Source organism: Erinaceus europaeus, chromosome 7 (genome assembly GCF_950295315.1).
Source record: "Erinaceus europaeus chromosome 7, mEriEur2.1, whole genome shotgun sequence".
Classification (NCBI taxonomy): domain Eukaryota; kingdom Metazoa; phylum Chordata; class Mammalia; order Eulipotyphla; family Erinaceidae; genus Erinaceus; species Erinaceus europaeus.
Genome location: NC_080168.1, coordinates 45,479,379 through 45,507,239, shown reverse-complemented (window position 1 = coordinate 45,507,239; position 27,861 = coordinate 45,479,379). Strand labels below are relative to the sequence as shown.

Here is a 27,861-nt window from a genome sequence, read left to right as displayed (position 1 = left end):
GACATTTTCCTTGTTTTCTATTTTATTTGATAGTACAGAGATTGAGAGAGGAAGGGGAGAAAAAGTTAGACACCTTATTCACTGCTTGTGAAGTGTTTTCCTTCAAGTGGGGAGCAGGTGCTCGAACCCAGGTCCTCTTTTTTTTTTTTTTTAACTATGAGTTTAAGTGGGTGCATCACCACCCAACCCTGAACTGTGTTTCCTAAACAAGTTATTTGACTCACTGAACTGCAGTTTCCTTGTCTATTCAGTGAAGGATAATCCTACCCAAAGAGCTGATGTAAAGATTAAATGAAATTACCATTAAGTTCTTAGAATAATATCTGATACATATTACATAGTAAATACTAGCTATAACTGAGTCACTTACTGAAAAATAAATAAGCCAAAATTATTAGTTATAATGTGCAGTTAAATTTTCTCTTCTTCCTTTTTAAAATTTAAAAAAATATTTATTTATTCCCTTTTGTTGCCCTTGTTATATTGTAGTTCTTATTATTGTTATTGATGTCATCGTTGTCAGACAGGACAGAGAAATGGAGAGAGGAGAGGTGACAGAGGGGGAGAGAAAGATAGACACCTGCAGATCTGCTTCACCGCTTGTGAAGTGACACCCCTGCAGGTGGGGAGCCGGGGGCTCGTACAGGGATCCTTGTGCTTTGAGCCACGTGCTTTTAACCCGCTGCGCTACTGTGCAACTTCCTAAATTTTCTATATAGAAATACTTGTGTAATTTATTATCTATATTTATTAGTATTATTAATCGGAGTATTGTTCTGGCCTACAATAGGGACTGAATCTGGAATTTAGGAGCCTTTGTCATGAGAGTCATGTGCATAACCATTATGCTGTCTCCCTGTCCCATGTGTGATTTATATAATTAAATGGAAGCCATACTATGCATTTTGTGGGATTTGCTATAATTAAACCTAGACATAAAATATTTTGAAGAGACACCAGTTAAGTGTGACTGAGGCTAGAGAAGTCTCCATAAATGTTTAAGTGGAGCACTGATTCCACATTAAAGTAGGGTAAATTATAAAACATTTTAAGCTTTTGTATTTTATTAGCAATGGGAAAGATTAATGTGATAGTTATTTTACTTATCAAATACTTATTGTCTATCATGTATCAGTCATGCAAATATATATGCCAAATACATGATATATACATGATTACTAAGTTATACCTGCAAATTAAAAAAACAAAGCATGTGCCTTTATGGTGCTTTTTAAAATGTTTCCTATTCTAGGTTGCTGGATTAAGAGGGATATGCTTGATATAAAGAATACAGAAAATTAGTGATTATAAACTGATAAAACTGGAGCAACTTCAACACTGTAGTCCAACCAGTACATCTGATCTCTTGGTTGCTATTTACCCAAAGTATCATACTACTGAGAAATCAGAAATGATATACTGAAAGTACAAAACTGGGATGTCCAGGGCTAGGGCAGTGGCTCAGCTGGTTAAGTGCACAAATTACAGTGCCCAAGGATCTAGGTTCAAGGCCTGGGTCCCCAACTGCAGGGGGAAAGCTTCACAAGTAAAGCAGGGCTGCAGGTGTCTGTCTCTCTCCCCCTTCACTCTCAATTTCTCTATCAAATAAATAATTAAAAAATAAATGGCAGAACAATGATTTATCTCTACTTTCTCAAATTTCTCTAATATGGTTGCAAACATCACAGAGGCTGGTAAAGTTCTGTTTGCCACATGACAAAAGTGGTAATAATTTTATGTTCAGTTCTGGTCTTTCAGGGATCTAAATTTAGATTATGCTGATTCATGACTGCTAATATAGTTAATTAATTCTAGTTCTTAGAAATGCTAGTTAAAATGGAAACATCACCAAAACAGAAAGACATCCTACAGAGTGGGAGATCTTTATGCAAAATAGTTTAGATAAAAGAATGATAGATAAAATACATAAAGAGCTTGCTAAACTTAGCAGCAACAAGAACCAAACAACCCCATTAAAAGATGGGTCAAGGACATGGACAGACTCTTTACTAAAGAAGAGATTCAGAGGACCAACATACATGAGAAAATGCTCAAAGTCACTGGTTATCAGAGAAATGCAAATAAAGACAGTATGGAGATACCACTTTACACCACTGAGAATGTCATACATTAAAAAGGACGGAAATAAATGCTAGCAAGGATAGGGGGGCGCAGGGAAGGAACCCTTCTACACAGCTGGTGGGAATGTAAAGTAAACCAAACCTTGTGGAAAAGCATCTGGAGATTTTCCCCAACACTAGATCTGAACCTATTGTGAGCCGGCAATTCTCTCCTGTGGATTTATCCAAAGAAGGGTACACACACCCCTATCCAAAGAGATCTATGTATACTTATGTTCACAGAAGCACGATTCGTAATATCCTCAACTTGGAAGCAACCCAGATGGCCAACAACAAATGAGTCGATAAGAAAATTGTGATATATACTTGTTAAAATTCCCTTTGTCTCAACTTGTACAGAAGGAATCATGCTAAGTGAAATGAACCAAAAAGAAAAGGAAAAATACTAGATGATTGCATTCATAGGGGAAACTTCAGAAACAAGGACAGAAAGGGAAAACACTAAGTTAACCTTGAAGTTGGTGTGGTGTACTGAATCACAGCAAAGGGCTCTGGAGATGGAGAGGAAGGCGTGAAAAGGGTGGTGGCATTCTGGTGCATGATGGTGGAGGACTTAATTGGCAGAGTGTTCTTCAGACACTTATCACAGGAAGATGAGAAATTGTGCTCATGCCATCAACTGTACTGTATGCAACTAACCCCTCAATAAAATGATAAAAAGAAATGCTAGTTAAATCCTATTATATCAACATGAATACAGAGATACACCATCACAGCCCAAACTAAGAGAGGAAAAATTTTTTTCAAGTCCTTGTTACTGGTTTATTTCCTTCAAGAAATGTTAAAGATTTTCATTTTATATAGACCCAATATACAGAAACAAGAAACAGAATTAAAGCAGCATGGTAAAATCTCGGCAATGCGTCCTGGAGCTCCGCTTCCCCAGAGACCCACCCTACTAGGGAAAGAGAGAGGCAGACTGGGAGTATGGATCGGCCAGTCAATGCCCATGTTCAGTGGGGAAGCAACTACAGAAGCCAGACTTTCCACCTTCCGCAACCCACAACGACTCTGGGTCCATGCTCCCAGACGGATAGAGAATGAGAAAGCTATTGGGGAGGAGATGGGATATGGAGATTGGGTGGTGGGAATTGTGTGGAGTTGTACCCCCCCCATCCTATGATTTTGTTAATGTCTCCTTTCTTAAATAAATAAAAAAAAAATACTAGCCCATAAAAAATAAATTAAAAAAAATTAAAACGTGAAAAAAAAAAGAAAAAAAAATCTCGGCAAGGGCTGAGCAGATAGCATAATAATTACACAAAAGACTTTCATGCTTGAGGCTCTGAAGTTCCAGGTTTAATTCCTGGCACCATCAAAAGCCAGAACTGTGGCCTAGAATGCTCCTAGCTGTGACCACAGAATTCAAGCTCAGACTTATAGGGATGTAGAGGTTAGACAGGCTCCTGTGCTGAATATGGGCGTCAGATCAAAATGAGATTTACAGTTAACAATATTTGTATACTTTTTCCATATTTAGGAGCAACTCTCTTCCCTGACCCAGCTTTCTAGTCCTATTTCCAACTTCGACAACATCTCCCCAAACAATACTTTAGCCAACCTGCATCTTATCTGTCGGGTTCAGACAAAAATTAGTAAAGTCATGGGCCCCTTGGAATATACCTAAAATAGACTTCCTAGCTTTTTCCAAAATGGAGACCCCAAATCTCATCTGTTATATACTTGCCTTTAGGTTCCTGATTATTAAGTTTCTGGCTGTGATTATAAGTAAATGCAGGGTATGGATGGTGTAAGGAGGCAGCCTGGAACTCTGTGGACTGTGCCTGTCCCTTCCACAAAGTACCTCTTCTATTTTTAATTTATTAGTGATTTAATAGTAATTTACAAAACTGTAAAATAACAGTGGTTTAATTCTACACCATTCCCACCCCCAGAGTTCTGTGTCCCCATCCTCCTACAGCAGAAACTGCAGTAGTTCCCCCAAGGCCACAGAAATAAGCTGACTTTCTATCTGTCTATGTCTCTGTCTGTACATACTTACTTTTTGGCCTATTTTTGGTCTTGCCTGCCTTCATGAAGTACCTCTTTAAAGGAACCTCTTTGGACTCCTTTAGAACACACCCTAAAAACCAATGATCTAAAACGGCTAATGTCAAGGCAGGGGGGATAGTACAATGGTCATGCAAAAGGACTTTTAACGACTAGAGCGCCAACATTCTGTTATCATAACATTCCAGATTAACACCTGCACACCAGCATAAAGCAGAATTCAGCAGTACTTTGGTTAAAAAAAATAATAATATAATAAACTAAATGAAACAAGCCAATGTCACTAGACACATCTGTCTACTAATGAATGGAATGGAGATCAGTAGGCAGGCTATACCATTGTTACAGTTAAGGAGGGTCCATCTCCTCAGAGACATTAAAGAAATGGGTATAAAAGTTAGAATTTAGAAAAACTGGTTTCTCACTGCTATAGAATCACATTTTATCTTAAAACTTTTAGCAAACTTAAACATACACCAAAAACCTGTTGGCAGTAACATTATTCCTAATGTATTTTGTCTAACTGTGCTAATTGTAGAAAGTCATTTCCAGCCCATTAAATACATTCATTCTGACACAAAAAAAAGACTGTTGTGATGTCAACTGTCTCCCATAGCTTGAATGTAAGCTCACTTCAATTCTTGGTTTCAGATTCCACTAACGGATTATAGGTTACCTTGGTGCATTAATCAAAATCTATTTACATTTTTTACAATGGGACCAGGGCCACTTGGATGGAAAGGCGCTTTTCTACTTCTTCATGTACTAGCAACTGTGATTAAAAAAAAAAAAAGCTTCATAAGAACAGACTATGATCTTGGAAACACCAAATTATGACAAGCAATCAGAGGTTAGGCGAGCGAGCAGTTTTCCAGATGCTGATTTTGTAAGCTTAACTAGATTGGGAAAAATCTTTCCTAACAACTGCTAAGGAATGATCTGTGGATCATTTCCCAGAGTGAAAAGGTTAGTCTTGTTTACAAAGTACTTTGTCCACCACCAGTTTCATAGGAACCATTTTACTAAGTATGTAAAATTAGCAAGTTAAACTACCACACAGTTTACCTAAAAGAGGAAGATACAAGAAAAACAGATGCATCTTTCTTTAAAATTTATTTTCCCTCTTGTTGCCCTTGTTTTTCATTGTTGTTGTAGTTATTATTGTTGTTGTTATTGATGTCATCATCGTTGTTGTATAGGACAGAGAGAAATGTAGAGAGATGGGGAAGACAGAGAGGGGGAGAGAAAGATAGACACCTGCAGTCCTGCTTCACTGCCTGTGAAGTGACTCGCTTACAGGTGGGGAGCCAGGGGCTCGAACTGGGATCCTTACACTGGTCCTTGCGCTTTGTGCCATGTGTGCTTAACCCGCTGTGCTACCACCCGACTCCCCTAGATGCATCTTTCTGAAGTGGGGAATGTGATGCTATTAGAAAAGCACATATTGGTACTTGTGATGAGCAAGGTCTAAGACAGACAAGGTTACACACTGGTGATGACTCTGACCACATTTACACACCATTCCTATGAGCAGTACTGACCAGGTCCAAAAGCAATGAAGATTTAAACTATGCAATCTTCCTATCACAGACAACAACAATATCAAAACATCCTGGTCCTTGATTTAAGTAAATTTTAAAAATAAGGTGCTCTATTGAATCATATCAACTCATTTCTGTTTTTCATTTTCTTGGGAGAGACCCGGTGCCCTTCTATTCTATGTTACTTCTTGTTATATATAGCAGCATTCTGGTGCTTCCTAGAAACATGCCAATTACCATACCAAGTCATCTGCCTGCCAAACAAAACAATACTTGCTGAGATGCAAAGACATAAGCCACAAATGGGCACACATGCTTCTCTTATCTTTATTTTCTTGAGCTGTGTCCATATATCCTGAGATCAACACATGCTTAGTGGAATTTTCACTTTTATTTCAAAATAAGAGACCTCTGAAGTAGTGTATTTTAGTGTCTTAAATGGAGACATCAAAATATTGAATATGGAAACAGTTTATAGAATAGCAAAGATCAAGAACTAGCAAGACTAGTAGAATAATGATTCCTGTAATTAGGAAGAGAATAATGTTTAACTTCTCCATCTTTGCCTCCTACATGATACAAGTCCCAGATCTGTAACAGCTAACTGAGAGATCTCATAAAATTTTACTGCTTAAAGTCACTGTTATTACCCCACCCCTCACAAAAAAAGCTTTTTATCTAGCACATACTCTAAAGATCCTACTAATACGGACAACACTGAGAATGCTAAAGTAAATGCTTATTTAGACTTAATTTGCCAGGACAATAAGTCACATGTGTCTAGCCTGATTAGGGAAGGGTTTTTTGTATACTTTCTGATAATCCATTATTTCCATGTTGTGAAAACACAATATTTATGGGGGGTGCTAATTTTTCAAATAATGAATTTCTATCCTATGTCAGTACTATACTTTGGAAGACTGTTAGTAGAAAACACAGTAAGCAACATCATCATAATGCTAAAAGAGAAGAACACATCTTTTTAACATCCAATACAGGGAAATCAGAAAACTGAGCTCAAATAATTTCTACTTAGTTCAAAGTATGAAGTTTACTTGGGGGGGGGGGGGGTTGGGGGGGTTAAGAGAGGTGAAAATAATGGGGAATGAAAAGGAGACATGTGTTTTGTCATGGGAAAAAGAAAAAAATATATAATTCTTTGACTTGAAAATATCCATTATAGAAAGACTTTAGAGTCTTAGCTTTGCCTATTTAGTGCATTGATACATCTATTAAAAGCTGATTGTGTTTGATTAAAATTTACTGCAGAGTCAGACTTAATTTTAACTCGAGGGTTTTATAGATGAATTGGGGAGGAGGGTTGAGATTTCTAAGAAAGACTGAAGCATTAAATAGCCAATTTACACTTTGTCTTGGATACACTTTATAAAAATCTCAACCTATTAAAAAGGAAAGAAATAACACTTTAACAGCATATGATGGTACATTCTTAAAAACATCTCTCTTAACACTTAAGAGTAATGAGCATACTGACCCTGCAGACATTTTGTGAACTATCATGTTATCTCAATCACTTGAAAGTCTAAGGCAGTAGCTCTGAAATGGTCTCTAGCAAATACATTAAACAGAAAGCTTCCAAATCCACATAGCACTTGAGAAATTAGACAAAAGTAAAAGCAAATAACCAACTTAAAGGAGAACCCATAATTAGGTAAAAAAGAAAATTGATACTATACTTTGGTTTTGCATTTTTGTATTCTTCAGTGTCTGTGTCCTCATCCTCTGAGTACCAATTATCTCCTCTTCCTCCAGCCAAGAGGCCTCGGGCTGCCAACAGTCCTGCGGCATTCCCATAGCCAGTGTATTTCAGCAGGCTGTCCACTACAATGAAAGAGAGGTTTTCAGACAGGAAACCTTGGGTGCTCACTATCATCACTGACAACTTACCAATATGGGGAGGTTGGAACCATGCCGGGGCAAGAAATCTAAATGTTAAGATGTTTTCACTGTGGTAACAAAGAACGACCCTCAGGTTTCCCTACCATGGGGTAGAGAACGTTTTTAAGTGGATAATTTTGTATGGGCCACAAATGATGTTATAAAAGCCCAAGTGGCTCTTGGAAGTAAAAAGGTTTCCAACCCAGGTTATAATACTTTAAGATCCAAAAGCCTCCTCTCCCACTTTTTTCCAGGTGTCAGATTCAGACAGATGTTTTAAGTAAACTGTGTGACCACCAGGCCATTGACAAAGATGTTAAAGGTGTTTATTTCTTTATACAATTTAAAAGCAACAATGATTAGAAATTGGAGTTAAAGAATTGGAAGGAAGAGTATGCTATAATAAGAAAATTTAAGGATATTACAAATAGATTAAGTTACTACTTTTTTAAAAGAAAGTCAGTACTCAGATTATACACACACACACACACACACTCACTCACTCACTCACTCACATACGTACACAACCCACTGTGAGGTAGGTCTATGAGGCAGACTGGCTGTATTTCAGTAACAATTTTACTATTTAGTAGCTGGTTGACTTTGGGTAAGATATTTTGGAACTCTACAACCTAATTTTATTATCTGCAGAGTCGGGTCCATAATGTCTAACTAACAGTTAATGCATACAAAGTGTTTAGATAAGTATCTGGCACAAAGTAAACACTCAGCCTTTTTCTTTGGTAAGATAATCATTTTTTGTTTTAGTCAATAACAAAAAGCACAATGAAGCACTTGGTGCAGGTTTTATATAAAAATTACTCTGCCAACAGGACAAGGTTACCCTTTTTTGTTTCTTTCCTGGTCATTGCTGGAGCTTCACTTTTGGGGGCTGACTTTTCAGAGAGAGACACAGAGACCACAGCCCTGACGATAGGTCTCAGGTGGAAAAGTTTAAAGCCACTAGTCCAATTGTAGTTAGTTTACTTACAGTTCAACTTGAGTCCATGTTTTCTTTTGCACAAATTTCACCAGTCTGCCAAATGCTCTGAAAGTGGACTTTTAATTTTTCCCTAGACTATTAGTTTTCAGTGACAAGGCAACTTGTAGTTGGCACCTTCCTTGACATTTTCCACCTGAAAACTATTGGTAACTGTAGTCTCTTGGATAATAATTTTCAGTGGATGCTAGACAGAACCATATTAGAATGAAATGAAAGATAGTGGCTGTATAATTTGAAAGCCTCTGAGTAAATCTGGTATGTTTCTTTGTGGCAAAAGTGCTCCCCAAGATGGAATAAGTTAAATCACTTAACTCTTAATGAGCTATGAGGGGAAGTGAATATCTAGTATATTCACAAGTGGAGGTCAGACACGACCTTAATACCACAGAGAGAGCCACTAAACAGATCTGAAACTATATGAATGGTATTGATACTGCTGTTGTAGATGTTTTGGATAAGATTGCTTTTGCCTGTTTTTTTTTTAATTTTTTTATTTTAACAAATAGGAATGTTAGTATTTCAGAAAATTAGTCAGTGAAATTTTGAGAATTGTAACTGAGATGATATGAATGATTTAAAGAATATACTTAAAGACAAACAACTTTAAGAAACACAAACTGTTAATAACTATGTACAAAATCTAAAGATTAAAACAGCTTGACAATGCAGAATTTATGAAAGCCCAAAACAAGTTAAAAAGTAAACAGTATGCCAAAGAACCTCCTTTATTATTCAAAAATCATCTTGGGAGCTACTTTAATAACAAGAAACTGTAGAGTTTTTATGAAAATAACAATTATTGCTTATTCACTAAACAAACATCAACTATGATCTAAGAAACACCTAGCCTTCAGAACCTTGTTAATAAAAAAATACATGAAAATGGGGGGTGGGGAGATAAACAGCCTCCAAAATTCTCATAGTGAGAAGCATTTTCTTTGTGAAGTTTTAAGTGATGTTATTTGGTGGCAAATTTCCTGGTATTTTGTTTGTTTCAAACACACTGCATGATTTCCTACTTGATACTGAGAAAGGAAAATATACTGAACTTGGATGTAATGTGAACCACTATAAAGCAGACATTTTTCAAGGTGGTCCTTAAAAAAAAAAAAAAAAGAAAGAAACACACAAACCTATTTATTTTGTTATAGTAATCATCTATGCAGGTACATGAAACTGCTATAAAAATGAAACAAACTGGGCTGTGGAGGTGGCACAGTAGTTAGAGCAATGGGCTCAGAAGCATGAGGTACTGAGTTTCCCAGCATCGCATATGTCAGCAATGCTTTGGTTCATTCTCTCTCTCATGTTATTAAGTATTAAAAAAAATTTTAAGTTAAAACAATTCATTATTCCATTGTTCCAAGAGCTGCTTCTCAGTTGTTTTACCAATGTGGCAAAAAAGCAGTATAAACTGAGGAAAGCAACCACAGCAACACATTGGTGGAACTGCACCTGTAGTCACATACTTCTGCTCACACAAACTTGAGCTGTATCACTTCTACAATGAACACAAAAGAGGTTTTGTTTGTTAAGTAGAAAGAATGGCAGGCCACAATGTATGCACAGAACATTCCTCCTTTCTCTGCTGCACATGAGAGAGAATCTATAGTCTTTCTCCTCCCAGTTAAATAGTGTGACTACTAGGAATCCTTGCAGTAACTTCCTCTACCCAGTCTTCCTGTTCCTAGTCTCACACCCCTCTATTCTTTGTTCCACACAAAAAGCCTGATATATTAAAGTGTAAGGCCAAAACTATATATCTCACTACTTTCCTTGATAAAACCTCTAACTTGTCCTGTAGAGGCTAAAGAAAAAAAAAACTAAAAAAAGATTCTATCCCTCTGTTAGCCCTGTGGAAGACAGACTGAAGAGAACTTGAAAACGAGACAAGAACACTTTAACAGATTACTAAGAGAAACACAGATTTGGGAATTCTCAGTAAACAAGCTGAAGTGGACACTAAAGTTATCAGGTCTTTTATGGGAACAGTGTGATGGGTGATAGGGGGCAGAAGAGAGCTATTAGGAACACCTGCAACTAAGTTAAATGTGGACAAAGACAGGAGTTAACAAAGACTGAAAAGACAGGACAAAGGGGGCAGGACAGGGAGATTTAGGAGTGTGACAGTACAGAAAGAGTGGTCAACAGTGTCAACCTTTTAGAAAAAAATATGTGAGAGAGACAGTGTGTGCGCACGCACATACGCGCACACTAGAGAGACACAGAAGCACCACCAAAGCATCACTAGCACATAAAATGTTGGAAAGCAAACAAACTTGGGCCCAATGCTTGGAGGTCCAAAACTCTTATCACTGAACAATTTTCCCAGCTTTAACAGTGTAAACTTTTATGAGAGATGTAGGAAGAGACGTAAAAAAAAGTCAAGTTGCAGTCTTAGTGGAAAACATTTTCAGCAGAATCTTGGCATATACCTTTTTTTACTTTAGACAGAGACAAAGAGGCAGAAAGTGAAAGAGAACAACATAGCACTGAAGCTTCCTCAAAGCAGTGGGGGCTGGACTTGAACCGGAGAGGCACATATGGCAAAACAGTGTACTGTCCAAGTGAGCTATTTTGCTGGCCCAAAAATGTAATTTTAACCTGGTTAAAAAATAGGTATTTAGAAGGGCAAGAGACTGGTCCATTTAATGATGGCCCTTTTGGTCAATATCAAACCACTTTATCATCTGGGGCCCTAGTTAGGGAATTGTTGGATTCCCACACAAAGATGATGGGCCTAGACCTCCAATGGATTCCGCTCTCCACCACAACTGGTCATATTTCCATCAGGAACAGCATCTTGTGGGCCCTCCCAAGACCTTTTCCTCACCATAAAGCAGTGATGGTAGGGACTGCCCCAGTCTCCAAAGGGTGGCTGGGGTATCCTGCCCCACCATTTGAGAAAGATTGGCCTTGAAATGAGTGCAGCCTGCGATGTTCCCAGCTGTGACCATGTGCTGTGAGCTCAGACCAATAGGGACTTAGAGGTTACACAGGGTCTGGGGGTTCAATATATATGCCGTGTGTCAGGTGGATGGACATAAATAGTTAATTTTAGCCACAGAAAATTTTCTTTTCAAGAACGGAAACCACTCCCTGTCCTAATGCAACTTCCCAGCCATTTTTCTCTACGCTAACACCATTCTCTCAGAGAATATTCTCACCCAACTTCAGGCTAGCTACCTAACTCAAGCAAAACTACCATAGTTGTATACCCCTAGGAACATGCCAAAAATTGACTTCCTAGCTTTCTTCTACCCTGAGATCCCTAATCTCATCTGCTCTAATTCTACTTTTTGGTTCCTGTTCATGAACCATTTTGTCTCAACTTAGGTCATGTCATCTTCCAGACATCAAGATACAGATGCTACCTACCATGACTCCATCCCGACTGACTTCTCTGGGCAGATGAACTCACTAATGTGTCCTGGACCCTTGCATCTCCAGAGCTCTGGGGTCCACTAGGGAAAGACAGAAACAGGCTGGGGGTATGGATTGACCTCTCAACACCCATGCTCAGTGGAGAACCAATTACAGAAACCAGAACTCCTACCTTCTGCTCCCTAAAAACAACCTTGAGCCATACTCCCAGTGGGGGAGAGGTGATAGGAGGAAGATAAAGAGGACTCTGCACTCCAGCTCCATCAGCACCCAGAGAGAGAACAGGAAAAGGAGAGGGACATATGGAGGTAGTAATGTCATGAGTGGCTTGGAGAGGAAGAAAGGATTGAATCAGAAAAAAAAGGGGGGCGGGGGCAACTATGTATAAATGTGGACAGATAGTTGTAGAGAAGATGGCTAACCCATGTCTACAACCTTAGGGGAACTGTGGTGGCTTACAGTGGGAAGATGGAAGATTCAGGACTCTGGTGGTGGGAATGGTGTGGTTTAAACCCCGGTTGACATGTGATTTTGTAAAATTAAAGAAAAATTAATAAAAAAAGAAATCATATCCACATACAAAAAATAGGTATAGAGGATACTGAGATGGCACTTTCTGTGCCATGCTTTCCATAAAATTTTGCCCTCTATATCTCTCCAGTCCTGGAATATGATGGCAGAGGAGGACCTAGTGGGGGTTGTATTATTACATGGAAATGTTATTGCATGCACAAATTACTAAATTTTACTGTTGACTATAAACCATTAATCCCCCAATAAAAATTTTTTTTAAAACTTCCCTTAATTTCTGTGTTTCTAACCCAGTTTGATTGCTGCTTGCTTTATCTGCTTAATAGTTTAAGTTTTAATCATGATAACTTCACTTTCAAACTTAGCAATGCAATGTAATGACATCTCAATATATAATACTGTACTTAACTATTATCACTATGATACTGATCAAAACATGTTGCCTGTATCATCTTAACAGCACTGAAGAGGTGGAATTAACTGTTCAGCAATGGAACTTAAGAATTCAATGGACAGGGTGGTTTAGGATGTGGAACAGTGGCTGGAACACTGGACCTGAGATCCTGAGTTTCATCTCCAGCTTTGTATGTGCTGGAGTGACGCTCTGGTCTTTTCATCTCTTTGCTCTCTCTTTCTCTCTGGCATTAATAAATAGTTTTTAAAACTCAGTGGATGATGGGGTCAGGAAAATATCTCAGAGGTAGTGCATAGGCCTTGCATACAGGAGGTCTCAGGTGTGATCCCTGGTATTGCACATGCCAGACCTAAGGGTACTCTGGTTACTCTCGTTCATGTGTTCTCTCATAAAAAAAAAATTAAAAAGTGTTTCTCGAAGTAAAAAAAAAAAGAGGGGGTGATGGTGGGTGGGATTAGGAGGAGATCCCTTACCTGGTAAAGTGTGCATCTTACTATGGACAGGGTTCTGAGTTCAAGTTCTGGAACCACAGGAGCACCGTGGACAGTGGAGTGGTGCTATGGTGTGTTTCTCTTCTCCCTGTCCTCATTCTTTAAAAGTAAAGAATGAGGGAGTCGGGCTGTAGCGCAGTGGGTTAAGCGCAGGTGGCGCAAAGCACAAGGACCAGCATTAAGGATCCCGGTTCGAACCCCGGCTCCCCACCTGCAGGGGAGTCGCTTCACAGGCGGTGAAGCAGGTCTGCAGGTGTCTACCTTTCTCTCATTCTCTCTGTCTTCCCCTCCTCTCTCCATTTCTCTCTGTCCTATCCAACAACAACAACAATAAAACAACAAGGGCAACAAAAGGGAATAAATAAATAAAATAAATATTTAAAAAAATTAAAAAAAAAAAGTAAAGAATGAAAAGAAAAGGCCCTGAGGAGGTTTCTCAGTAGTGCTACTGTGCCTGTGCCAGGTCCTGTATTCATTCCCTAGTGCCTCATAAAAAAATGAAAGAATTCAATGGAAGGTGTGGGGTGAAGTCAGTAGAGCACATACAATAGTGGTTCAAGTTCAAGTCCCCAGCTCCCACCTGTGTGAGGGAAGTTTCATTAGAAATGGAATGAAGGGAGTTGGGCGATAGAGCACAGCGCACGTGCTGCGAAGCACAAGGACCAGCGTAAAGATCCCTGTTCGAGCTCCTGGCTCCCCACCTGAAGGGGAGTCGCTTCACAGGCGGTGAAGGTCTCCAGGTGTCTTTCTCTCCCTTTCTCTGTATTCCCCTCCTCTCTCCACCTCTCTCTGTCCTATCTAACAACACGACATCAATAACAGTAATAACTACAACAAAAAAATAAGGGCAACACAAAGGAAAATAAATAAATATAAAATTTTTTTTTTAAAAGAAGTGGAATGAAATAGTTGTGAAACTCTGGCATGCAAAAATAATTTTTTTTGAGAGGAGGGGGAGATAGGGAGAGAGACAGAGAGACACCTGCAGCTCTGCTTCACCACTCATGAAGCTTTCCCACTGCAGGTGGAGACCAGGGGCTTGAACCTGGGACCTGTGCGTTGTAATGTGAGCACTTAACCAGGTGTGCCACTGCCTCGCCCCTCAAAAATAAAGTTTTTAAGTAGGGACAGGCAGAGAAAAAGAGTGAAAGACTATAGCACCAAAGCTTCCATCAATGCAATAGGGTCTGGGCTCAAACATGAGCTGGTTTGTGAGCTATTTTGTTACACTCCCACCCCCTTAATATTTTGTTAAATTCATAGATGTTTCTCAGAAGACAATCACTTTATATGTACTATTCGAACAGTACTTAACACATTAATAGTTTTTATTTAAAATTCTGCCTTACCCTTAATGAGATAAGGGCATGTATCCTCTGCATTTTTCTAGTGAATTACACAATTCACAATTATTAACTACTTACTGATTTAAGAACATAAAGAAACCAAAATTCCTTGGCACTCCAGTGGCACAATCAGAGCGCGGTACTTATACAGAAACCAAAATTCCTATAGCTTTAATTCCCAGAGGAACTTTTAATAGAGTGAACTAATCCAGGTCTTTGCCAGGTTATCAGAATAGCAACACCTGAATTATTCACTACCTAATATGCAGTAGTCTCAGTAATGGCTTCAGGTCCCGACTAATCACAGTTAAGGATATAAAAGGCAAAGTTTAAATGTGAATTTTTTTTTAATGTGTATCTTCATGGCTCAATGAATTTAGAAGTGTACAGAAAATATCTGTTTTTGTTACTGTTTTGAACAGTAATAGCTCTGGCTATTGGTGGTGTTAGTTTTAGAAAATAGCTTATGGCTTTTAGTGTTTTGTCCAGAGCACTGCTTATCTACTAATTAATGGTGGCGCTGGGGGTTAAAACTGGGACCTCTCATATAAAAGCCTGTGAAATTGCTATATATCATTGTAGCTAAAGATGTTTTAAATTTATTTTTAATATTTCCTCAGACCCTCCAAATAGAGTAAGCTTGAAAAGAGTAAAATAGGATGGTCACTTCTAGCAGAAGAAATTTTCAAATTTCCTCTGAAAGATAAAAAGCATAGTGGGCAAAGAGAGTTTAACCTACCTCTCTCTTTGCAAAGGACAAAAAGAAATTCAGCAGCAATTTGCTTGACTCCAAGGTCAACGTGTGTCATGAGGCGTACCAGCTTATTTCTCACAGTTGAACCAACTTCAGGTCGATTTGTCACATCCCTCAAAGGCGGTAAAACCTAATGGCACAAATGCAAAAACCATCATCAACCTTGGGAACTAGAGTAAGTAAGGATGGTTCTATGTGACTGGTCAGTCTTATAATGCCTACTGAGGTTGATTTTGTAAAAGTAGAAAAAAAAAAACTTAAAATACATATAGTTTACATATAGATTTTCTTTCCCCAAAATAAGACAATACAACAAAACTTGAAATAACTGCATGCCTATAATAAGACTTCATTTGAAAAGAAGCATCTCTTCACTGTACCATGACATACTCAAATCTACTTCCAGGTTCAGCAGCCTCTGATTCTTCTATCAGAGAGAGAAACAGAGAGAGAGAGAGAGAGAAAGAGAGAGAAGAGGAGAGTTCTACTCATTTTGCCTTTGTTACTCTTGTGCAGTGCTGCGGCCTCACACATGCAGAACATACACTTTCCACTGCCACCTCCCCAATCCCTCAAAATCAAATTTAAAAGTCTAGGTCAAGCTTACTTTTCTTCCAAAGAAACTTGTCTAAATATCCTGTTGCCTCATACTGATTTCTGCCTTCTTTTGATTCCTGCAGCATTTTCTCTGTTTGCTAAAAATCTGTACTTATGTTTTCTACTTGTTTTATTTTTAGTAATAAAAATGCCTATTGGTGTAGAGAGATAGCATAGCAGCAACATACAAAACTTGGATGCAAGAGGGCCCAGGGTCCCAAGAACTAATGTAGCTGTGATCTGGTGATCTGGTAAAGGGGGGGTGGGGTGGGTGGGGAGGAAAGCAAAGCAAAAACAAAGGAGGGAGGAAGGGGGAAGAGAGAGAACTAGGTAATTGAGTATTTCCTGTGTGCTTGCCGCTGCAACAGGTGGTATAGATATATTCTAAATAATTGAATCCTCACAGTAATTCTGTAAAGGAAGTGGTCAGGTCACCATTATCCCTGTATTATATAAACTGACCATCAAGAGTGTTGAGTAATTTGCATAGTTTGTTCATTTGCTCATTCACTCACTCTCACCTATCCACTCAGACTCATCTCTTCTGGTTCTTCTATTTTTTTTTTTCCTGCCAGTACTATGAATCTACAGCTACTGACAACCATTTTTTCCTTTCTATTTATTTTATTTAACAGGACACTGAGAAATTGAGAGGGAAGGCTTATGGTAGAGCCTCAGGCATCAAAGTCTTTTGCATAGCATTATAATGTCTGCCCAGCTCCCTTAAACAAGTTTTTTTTATTAATTGTTGTAGTTATTGTTGCTGTTATTGATGTCATAGTTAGATAGGACAGAGAGAAATGGAGAGAGGAGGGGGAAAACAGAGAGGGAAAGAGAAAGATAAGACACCTGCAGACCTGCTTCACTGCCTGTGAATCGATTCCCCTGCAGATGGGGAGCGAGGGGCTCGAACCGGTATCTTTACACCAGACCTTCCTCTTCATACCACGTGCGCTTAACCCGCTGTGCTACCACCTGACTCCCCCTTAAATAAGTTTTTAAGGATGAGATTTTGGGGGCCTGGTGGTAATGCACCCAGTTGAGTGCATGTTAGTACGAACAAGGACCAGGGTTGAAGCTCTGATCCCTATCTGCAGGAGGGAAGCTTCATAAGTGGTGTATCAGTGGTGCAGGCATCTCTCTCTCCCTGTTTGCTCCCCCTTCCCTATTAATTTCTGCCTCTATGCAATAAATAAATAAAGTATAAAAATGAAATTTTGATTGTTCTGTGCCATTCCCAGACAAATTTCAAAGGTGTGGACCCATAATCTACAGAATTCTCATCTTCTATATAAACTTCTCCAGACTATCCCAACTCTGGCCAGCAATTTCTACCAATTTCTATGCAATTTCTACCATCTGTTCTAACTACCCAAATATAGCATACTCAAGATCAATTTGTTTTGGGAATTCATGAGTTGAAGTAATCAGGTATTCATTTTAAGACATAATAATTATCCATGGTTCCACTTACATTATTATTAAAGCTAATTATCGCTTTCTTAAAGTATTGCCTTTCTCAATCATCAGTCTATAGTACACCCTCAGAAGGAAAGCTGATTATTTTGCCTTGCACCTTTAGCTATTTTCACTTGTCATTTTTCATCTCTTTATTTGACTTGGTCTCTTTTCTTTTCCTTTTTGCCTCTAGGGTTCTCATTGGGGCTCGGTGCCTGCACTATGAATCCACTGCTGCTGGTGACCATCTTTTTTCCATTGATATTGTTGCTGCTGTTGCTGTTGGATAGGATAGAGAGAAATCGAGAGAGAAGGGGAAGATAAAGAGAGGGAGAGAAAGATAGACATGTGTAGACCTGCTTCACTGCTTGTGAAGTGACCCCCCCCTCCAGGTGCAGAGCCGGGGAATCGAACCAGGATCCTTGCATCATCTCTTTATTTATACTACAGTGTTTGAGGAAAGGGAGTAGGTCTCATAATATTTTCTTTCTATACAGGGTATGGTCAAGTCCTTCATATAAAGAAACTGTTTGACAATATATACTTTTTTTTTGACACCAGTATTGGGCTTGGTGCCTCCATGACAAATCCACTGCTCCCAGCAGCCATTTTTTTTTTTAATAGAACAGAGAAATTAAGATGAAAGGAGAGGTAGAAAAGGAGAGACATTATGCATGTACAAAATATTGTATTTACTGTTGACTGTAAAACATTAATTCCCCAATAAGGAAATAAAAAATATAATAATAATGAATTAAATAATAACAATAATAGCTAGATGATCTAATGAGGAAAAAGCTTGTGAAAAACACATAAATTCTACTGAGAATTGAAAATAGGATCCTTAAATAAACTAGTGTGAAGGAAAAAAAAAAAGAGAGAGAGACAGAGGCACCTGAAACACTGCTTCACTGCTCATGAAGCTTCCCCCCTGCACGTAGGGAGTGGAGGCTTGAACATTTGCACTTAACCAGGTGTCAGGTGTGTCACCACCCAGCCCCCCCCCCCCAACCATGTACCTTTTGACTGCTGATTAAACAACTTAGCTGAATCTGGATTACATGAAAAAGTACTAATACAGAAAACTGACAGTATTTTCATTTATTTTCCTAAAGTGATTATTATTTATGCTTATCATGGCTATCTCTATCTTCCAAAGACTGTAAGAGGTGAAAGATCTGAGAAACCAAAATATTCATTCCTTCAAGATGAGAGTAGCTATCTTTAATCTTTTTTTATAAGAAATATATATTAGTGTGTTCTACAGATAGTTAAGGTACTTATTAAATATTGATCATAAAAGGGAAAAATGAACCTGGTTCACTTATTAAAGAAGACTCTGTGGTAATAAATAATGGAGTTAATCATTGCATACTGTATAGAAAAGAGTAAAGAAGAGGAAGGAACAAGCTGAGAGGATAAGAAATTAAGGCATTAATCCAGGTTTGAGTCCCTGCTCTCCACCTATGGGAGGGTGCTTCACAAATAGTGAAGCAGGTCTGCAAGTGTACTACTCTTTCCCTATCTCCCCTCCCCTCTTAAGTTTTGTGTCCTATCAAGTATAATAGAAAGAGGAGGGGGGAAATTAAGAAAAAAAATGGCTGCCATGAGCAGAAGATTTGAAGTGCCAGCACCAAGCCCCAGAGATAACCCTGGTGGTAGAGAAAGGAAGGAAGGATGGATGGATGGATGGATGGATGGATGGATGGATGGATGGATGGATGGAAGGAAGGAAGGGGGGAAGGGGGAAAGGAAAGGAGGGGAGGGGAGAAGAAAGGAGGGGAGGGGAACAGAGGGGAGAGGAGGGGAACGGAGGGGAGGGGAGGGGAGGGGAGGGGAAAGGAAAGGAAAGAAATGGAAGTATAGATGTAGATTGTGGTGGAAAGAGGAAGTTTTCCCTTAATTTCTTTTATTTTTATTAGGGGGATAATGGTTTGCAGTAAGTGCCACTGTTGGTATATGTGCAAAATCTGTTTTCTGCAAAACACTCTCGCCACCAGCTTAGGTCCTCTACCAGTTCTAACTACCTCCTAATCCAAGTCATCATAATCAGCTCTCTTTTGGACTAGTGTCTTAATATCTACTACATTTGGTTAGTCTATTTTCCAAATAGGAGCTTGAGTATCTTTGAATATAAATAAGGCCTTTTCAAATTGATAAAGTGCTTCCCCATCTCAGAAAGAAGAGAATCAGGAGCTGGTCTATGGTGCACCTGGTTAGGTGCACGTTACAGTGCACAGGGACCCAGTTTCAAACTCCCAGTCCCCACCTGCAGGGGGGAAGCTCTGCAAGTGGTGAAGCAGTGCTGTAAGTATCTGTTTGTATCTGTTTCTCTCTTTATCTCCTTCTACCTCCTCGATTTCTCACTGTTTCTATCCAATAAAATATAAATACTAAAAAAAAATATAAAAAAACAAATAAGATAATCAAGTCCTATGCAATCTTGTTACCTGCTGGCCTTTCTTCATCTACCAACTCCCCCTTGTATCTTTTCCTTAAGGCTATCAAGACAACACCTCATTTTAGGGGGCCAGAATACTGTTCTCTCTGGTACAATGTTCTTCCAAATATTCTCAGAGTCTTACTTATCCAATTTTTGCTCAATGTCATTATTCAGAGGCCCTCCCTTAATATCATAAATCTTCCTTTTCTATTCATTTGCTTTATCTTTCTTCAGAACACTTGTTATTAGCCATTAACATTTGTTGATTATGTCTCCACAATATAAGGTAAATTCCACATGACAAAGAGTTTATCAGTCTTTCAAATGCTTATTGCAATGAGTGTAGCAGATAGTAAGTAGATCTTAATAAATGTTTGTTGAATAAATGGCTCACAGATATACAGGATCACTTGTATCTTAAAAGGAATATTTAAAAGATTAAGAGTAACCCAAGTTTCTGGACTTCTGGAAAAAAAAATAAAACATGAGAGAATTCAACTTGTGTGTTCAACATAAAATTAACTTTGTGTTGTAATATGTACTAAGCAGTTACCTGATCTTTGAGAAATTTTCTGATGTTTCGATGGGCTCGGGAGCATTCTGTTAATAAGCTGAGGACTGGAGTTAGACCCTCTCTATAGCTGCTTCCCTATAAAGAAAACCATACAGGCTGTATTAGTTTAGTTTCTAACAGTATTACTTTTCCTGATGTAACTGTGCATATTAATATTTTTGAGGGAAAGATACCATATTTTACTAAAGCATTACAAACTATTTAAAAAATAATTTTCCTAATAATGTTTCCACTTAATAAGTTGTCTTCATGCTTATTAGTGCTCATTTTAATCCTTTTTGTATTTCCTTACATTTTCTAGGAGGGAACAGTTTTGATCACTCAGTCACATTTATGACCTTACTAGTGTTATAGTTACCTGACAAAACATTATGGACCAGAGAAAACAAGTAGCTTACAACCAATGGGAAGCTGACCAAATAGGAAAACAAAAAATACATCTTTAGGTATTATGGAATGTGTTTATCACCAAGTTTTTTTTTTTTTTTTGGGTGGGGTGAGGTGGATAATTTTTGCTTCTGAAACTTAACAAAATACCTATACAAAAAAAAAAAGTAATCTTTCCTGTGTTACCATCTACTAGTCAGTGTTTTGATGCAATTTATCAATGCAATTTTCAGCTTTAAACAAATTTACTTGGATGGAGGTAGATAGCATAATGGTTATGCAAACAGACTCATGCCTGAAGCTGCAAAGTCCCAGGTTCAATCCCTCCGCACCACCATAAACCAGAGCTGGGAAGCGCTCTGGTAAAAAAATAAAATAAAATAAAACACTTGGTGGTAGCACTATACTGTACAATAAATAGTACAAGTAATAATTAAAGATGAAATACATACACATATATATACACACACATACACACTAGGATTTACATATCATGTCCCATGTTTATATGAATAGCATATTTACATTTTTTCGAGGCATTTTTCCAACACCTCTACTTTATCACTCTTACCTTGTCTATTCTCTTCTCCATAAAACTGAGTAAAACATGAATGGCCTCCATATTCATACCATTGTATACCATGGTATTGCTTTGCAAAACTGTTCCCTCCTCATCTGTTTTATCACTGGGCAATTCATCTAGAGTTGTTGCCTCTTGAGCTGTTTCTTCATGGGTTAAGGGACAAATGAGAACATCCAAACAAGAGACCGGAACATTGCTTAAAAGGTTGACTGCATTGCTGAAAACCAAATTAAAAATACAATATCTTAATTTTACTGAATAGTCCTTTAAAAATGCAGAGACAATAAATCCAGAATGATTTATAGGTGTCAATTAAAAGCTTTCTTTTTCTTGGAGTAGGCACCAAAGTAAAAACCTGGGGTGGAGGGTGGATGTTCAGGTTCATGGGGTGAGGGCAGGAGGTGGGGGGAGGGGAGGATGGGATGGGACACAGTCTTTTGGTGGTGGTAATGGTGTTTATGTACATTCCTATTAATCTGTAGTCATATAAATTACTATTTAAGTAATATGAGAGGGGAAAATTGATTGAATGTCTCAAACTTTTTAAAGCACACAGAGTCTTGTTAATACATAGGCTGAGTCTTTGATATGTTGACTCTCTTAAAAGCTTAGACCAGAGAGAACAGAAGCAATCAGTGACATAGCTATATACATATGTCAAAGGACATAATTTATGGTGATGTTGTGTATGATACAGCAAATTCTAACAAAGGGATATTTCAAACTTAACCCAATTGCCAAATAACATGATTACAGCAATAACTATCTATTGTCTTCTTAAACCCAAGACGGCAGGAACCTCCCGCTTCCTCTATAGAGCCTATTTTCCCCAGTCCTGGAACCTCTAGGGTGGGGCTCACTTTCCTGCATGCTTCTCTCAATTCATACCAAATGATATTGCATCTGCCGATCCCAACCTAATCAATGCAAGGAGTACCACCTCGGCATGCTTCACGTCAGACTGTGCCCAGAGAAGTCAGGCATGAATGCCAACCCTTCAGCCACATTACTCGGGTGAGACCTTCCCTTTCATAGAATTCTCTAATTCCATTTCAGGAGGTTCACTTCCTAACAAAGTCCCAAAACCTAGATATAGATCAGGTCCCGTGAGATAGAGCATATGTTCACATGTATCCATAAATTAGAGTAAAATATGTACGTGAAAGCAAAAATACACAAGTCTGTAGTCAGTATAAAGTTCATAATGAAATAGTGTCTACTTAGACTTCGATACCCTCCTCACCTATTTCCTATTATAGTTCTCTCACTCACTCCAAAGCTAACCTTATCAAAGCAAGGACTGCAAAACCTGAATAAGCGCAAGAGACCGGCATACTTTACGATGACTCTTTAGTCACCCCATCAGCTGGGGCCCTTTTCTGGGAGTCCTGAAATTCCCAAACAGACATGATGGAGCTAGACCTCGAATAAACACCTCTCTCCATTGTTACCAGTCATTCCTATCAGGAACAACAAAATACACCCCTTTGTGGGCCCCCATAGGACCTTGCCCTCAACTTGGATCAATAATGGTAGAGAATGTTGGACAACATATTCCTATGGTACACCTGAGGAAAATGGGTTGATATTGGGGTAGCCTGGAATGTTCCTACTCATGACCCCAGAATTTGAGCTCAGATCTAGAGGGATCCAGAGGTCACATAGGCTCCTAAGCTGATTATGGGCCCCAGATCATATCAAGTCGATGGGGTTTACAGTCAACAATATTTATACACCTTTCCCATATTTGGGAGCTACTCTCTTTCCTGATCCAGCTTTCTGGTCCTTTTTCCAACCATGACATCATCTCCCCTGACAATAACTTGGATCCACCTGCATATCAGATTTCAGGCTCAGGGAAAAAAAAAAAAAACTAGTATAGCTACAAGCCCTTTGGAATATAACTAAAATATGCCTACTAGCTATCTACAAAATGGAGGACCCCCCAACTCTTCACCTGCACTACTCCAGCCTTTAGGTCCATGATTGGTGAACAATTTGTTTGGCTTTGTATGTTAACTCTCTTTTCAAGCACCAGGTTCCAGATGCTAGCATGCCAACCAGACTTCCCTGGACAGACAACCCCACCAATGTGTCCTGGAGCTCCCTTTCCCCAGAGCCATTCCCCATAGGGAAAGAGAGAGGCAGGCTGGGAGTATGGATCGACCTGTCAATGCCCATGTTCAGCGGGGAAGCAATTACAGAAGCCAGACCTTTAACCTTCTGCATCCCACAATGACCTTGGGTCCATACTCCCAGAGGGTTAAAGAATAGGAAAGCTATCAGGGGAGGGGATGGGATATGGAGTTCTGGTGGTGGGAATTGTGTGAAGTTGTACCCCTCTTGTCCTATGGTTTAGTCAATGTTTCCTTTTTAGAAATAAAAAATTTGTTTAAAAAAGCTAGCTTTTTCAAAAATGAGCCATTAATATTGCTTGGTACTTACTAAAAGGTAGAAAATAAAAAACTGCTTCAAACACATATACGACAAGTCAGAACAGATGTTATGTCATTTTCTGAAATGCTAAAATAGGAATTAGTGAGCTTTAATATCATCTATTTAATTTTATCATGACAAAAAGCAAGCTTTACATTTTGCTCCACAGAGTGTTTCATTATTTCTTAGATCACAATATTAAAGCATTTGGGAAGTGCTGTGTATAAGTAGATAAGCTTATGCAACATTAAAAACTAAAACTGCATGATTAAGTTTTGTTATTTGTAGATGTAAAAAAATACAATTTTTTCAAGAGCAGACAATGTGTACTGATGCATCCCCCCCCACCTCCCCAAATCAGGTCTCTTCAAAAGAAGCCAATGCAGATATCCTGGAATTCTACTCCACACTCCTTCCTGCCATGTATTCATGAAAAAATGAGCATGGGATACATACCAGTAGGGGGAACCCAAACCATATATTCTTTGGTATTATCTAAATTGTGTTTCTATTTCTCAGTGTACAAGGGATTAAATCAGTTTAACTTAAAAATTAGGCATGTTCTCAGTGAACATTTTTCATCACATATTAGTTTGTATTCTTTCATCAAAAGTACCAAGCAGTGTTCTGTGCTAACTGGGTCTTACAAGCCTGTGCCTCAGAGCTTCTTGATAACAATGGAAATATAGGCATTATATTTCCTAGTGACAGAGAAGAAGAACCAAAAATAGCCATATCCTGACTAAAAATAAACTCCTGCAAATGTAATTTAAAAGACTAACCACATGGAAACCAAAATTCATAACTTAATCTATCTGATGTCTTAATTTAGACCAGAGTAGTACGTTTTAGTTTAGATTATAGTGACACCCTAGGAAATAAAATACACAACAAATCAGAAATAAAATGCATTTTTCCTCACTTTAAACTGCTTTCATATCCCATTCTTTTTATATTGTGGACAAAAATGTATAAGAAATCAACATATGAAAACTGGATACTGATGTCTGGTATAAGTTATCTGGTAAATAAAAATCTACCATCTACTATTATTAACAATACTGCTGCTGCTTCTACTACTAAAATTGTTTTTTAAAGTCCCCAATTTTATTTATTTGAAAATAATCACAGTTGGCTGAAATATAATACTCACCATAAACTCTTTTTTAACATTTTTTTAAAATAAGTATCTACAATTTCTATTAAAAATGACTTAAGTGAACTTAGGCGGTGGTGTACCAAATAGAATACACACATCGTAATGCATGAGGACCCAGGTTCAAACCCTTGGCCTGCACCTGTAGTGAGGGAAGTTTCATAAATAGTGGAGCAGTACTGCAGATATCTCTTTCTCAGTTTCTTTCTATCAGAATAAAGATTAAAAAAAAAAAACAACAACAAGAGAAAGAAAAAAGGGTTGCCAGGCGCAGTGGAGTTATTGTGCAGGCACTGAGCCCCAGTAATAACCCTCATGACTAAAGAAAAGGGGAAAGGAGATAAACATTTAATAACTGTTAGAATTATTTTCCCAAACTATACCAGCCAGTGTAAACAGTAGGATTATTTTTTAGATATAACAGGCTCTGGGATTAATTCATAGAGTAGATGTCTGAATCAACCAGAGAAACAACACTGAACAAGTTTATGACCATCTATTTTATTACCAAGAAATGCTTCTCTTAAGTTTGTTTAAAATAAGCAGTTTTAGGAAATGCTAGAAATCAGTTATAAAGTTTAATTCAATAAGTATTTGAAGTGTTAGGCTTTTCAAGAAAGTTCCCATTTCCCATTTCTTACTAAATAACTAGGTTCCTTAAACAGCTGCAAAATTAAATTTTCTGGCTCACTGTGTTTGAGCTATTCTTTTTAAGTATGGAAAGTCACTTTTTTGAGCTCTGTCACTTCTCTGACAGTTTTATTTGTGGTGGAAGAGTGTATGAAATTCTCCAGCTACCAGGAAGTCAGTGACTATGCACAGATCCTCACAATGGTGTTTGCATTCCTACTCCAGGGGGTTGAAATACTGTATATGTTACTCTCTCCCTTTCAGCTTCCTAGAGATCATTAATCACTAGGACATGACATCCTCCCACTCAGGCTCCCAGCCCCCTCCAGATATAAAGATTCAAAACAGGGTCTATTTAGAGGCTTTTAATGCTCTGATTAAAAGCTTTGAGGGCTGTGGTAGAGGGAATAATAACAATTCTGCACCAATCACTGGACTAAATATAAATATAAATATAAATTAATAGCAAATGACACTAAGGCGCATAAGAGTCTAACATAACAAACACTACACAGTTAACAAATCTTTCTAGTCAAAAGTATCTTTTTAAAATTTATTTATTTATTCCTTTTTTGTTGCCCTGGTTGTTTTATTGGTGTAGTTATTGTTATTGATGCTGTCTTGTTGAATAGGACAGAGAAATGGAGAGGGGGAAATACAGAGAGGGGGAGAGAAAGATAAGACAACTGCAGACCTGCTTCACCGCTTGTGAAGCGACTCCCTTGCAAGTGAGGAGCTGGGAGCTCGAACCGGGATCCTTACACCAGTCCTTGCGCTTTGTGCCATGTGCACTTAACCCGCTGCGCTACCGCCCAACTCTGGTATCTTCTTTTTATTTGGAATTCACTATATCTCTTTTCAGGTTTATCAAGTCTACTTAAATGAATCTTAAGTTTTCGAAAAGGTTTTCAGATGCAAACATCTCAAGTTAATCTAGTTTGTTGGTATGTTTCTAAATTCTGCTGCTAAGACCCCTTCTGTTTCATTGGTTTAATCCCCCCTGCTTAACACTGTATTCTATTTACATAACCACTGTTAACTAAGCACCGCCCTGCCTCCAGGGCATTGGTTTAATCCTCACTGTTTTGCATGCTTTTTCCTTCTCCCCACCCCCTATCCTATGTACATCCTCTTCAGACCTGACTCTTCCACTTCAGGATATATAAGGACAAGACTGTGATTAGAGATAGCTTAGACTGCGCTGCATTCCACATGAATAAAGACTGAACTGCGTACCACTTAGCCATGAGTCTCTGGTCGTCTCTCTCTCCCGCCCGAAGCTAGCCCGACACTAGTTCAATTCAATAATCATGTATTGATTACTCATGCTAGGCATTGATTAGGCAGATTTTATAAAAATAAAGAAATATCGCAGCCCTTGGAAGCTTGTTTTCCAGCATGGAGAGAACAGTAAATGTAAAGTAAACAAAACAAATAACTGAGCAGCTGAGTAGCATTCTAGAAGGTGGTAAGTACTAGCAGGCTGGGGAATCTAGGAGGGAAAATAATACAGACAGGACAGGCAGATTGTATTTCTGAATTAGGTGGTTAGAACAGAACTCACTGAGACAGTGTCATATAAGCAAGGTGCAAGCACCTAGTCTCCACAGTGTTACAGGGATCTCTCTTTTTCCCTTTATCTTTCCCTTCCCTCTGAATTTCTCTGTTTCTATCAAGAAGAGGAGGGAGAGTGAACAGGCTTTCTGTTGCGCAGTCCCAACGATAACCTTGTTGGAATTAAAAAAAAAAAAAAAAAGGAGCTAGAGCCAAGACCATCACTCATTCCCAGGAAAGGAAGAGAAGGATAGAAGATCAGATAGGCAACACAGGATCAGATTAGTCTTGCAGGTTATTGTAATTTTCATTTGTATTCTAAGCAAAGTAGTGAGCCACTGCAAGGTTTTGTTTGGTGATATACTTGTTGAAAGGGTCACTCTGGGCAAACGCTAGAAGAAGAAGAAAGGGTCACTCTGATTGCTATGTTGAGAAAAGGTGAGAACCCATGAGGAAGATCATCAGGAAGGTGTTACTATAATAATTCAGGTAAGTGAGGGAGCCGGGGGTTGTGCAGCGGGTTAAGCG

The 27,861-nt window shown here is 38.5% G+C and overlaps 1 protein-coding gene across 10 annotated transcripts in view; it reads right to left on the bottom strand.

Annotated features, from left to right (window-relative positions):
- The window catches only part of RIC8B (RIC8 guanine nucleotide exchange factor B), a 116,340-nt gene that overhangs the window by 22,407 nt on the left and 66,072 nt on the right, over positions 1-27,861 (bottom strand). For all 10 annotated transcript variants that reach the window (XR_009550689.1, XR_009550691.1, XR_009550690.1 and 7 more), the window contains exons 5-8: positions 21,546-21,774; positions 20,567-20,662; positions 15,501-15,645; positions 7,390-7,534 (exon numbers count right to left, since the gene is read on the bottom strand). Coding sequence is in view for 2 of the 10 variants with exons in the window: in XM_016185058.2 (XP_016040544.1) it covers positions 7,390-7,534; positions 15,501-15,645; positions 20,567-20,662; positions 21,546-21,774 (615 nt within the window). In the remaining 8 variants the exon portion in view is untranslated. The remainder of the gene's footprint in view (positions 1-7,389; positions 7,535-15,500; positions 15,646-20,566; positions 20,663-21,545; positions 21,775-27,861) is intronic.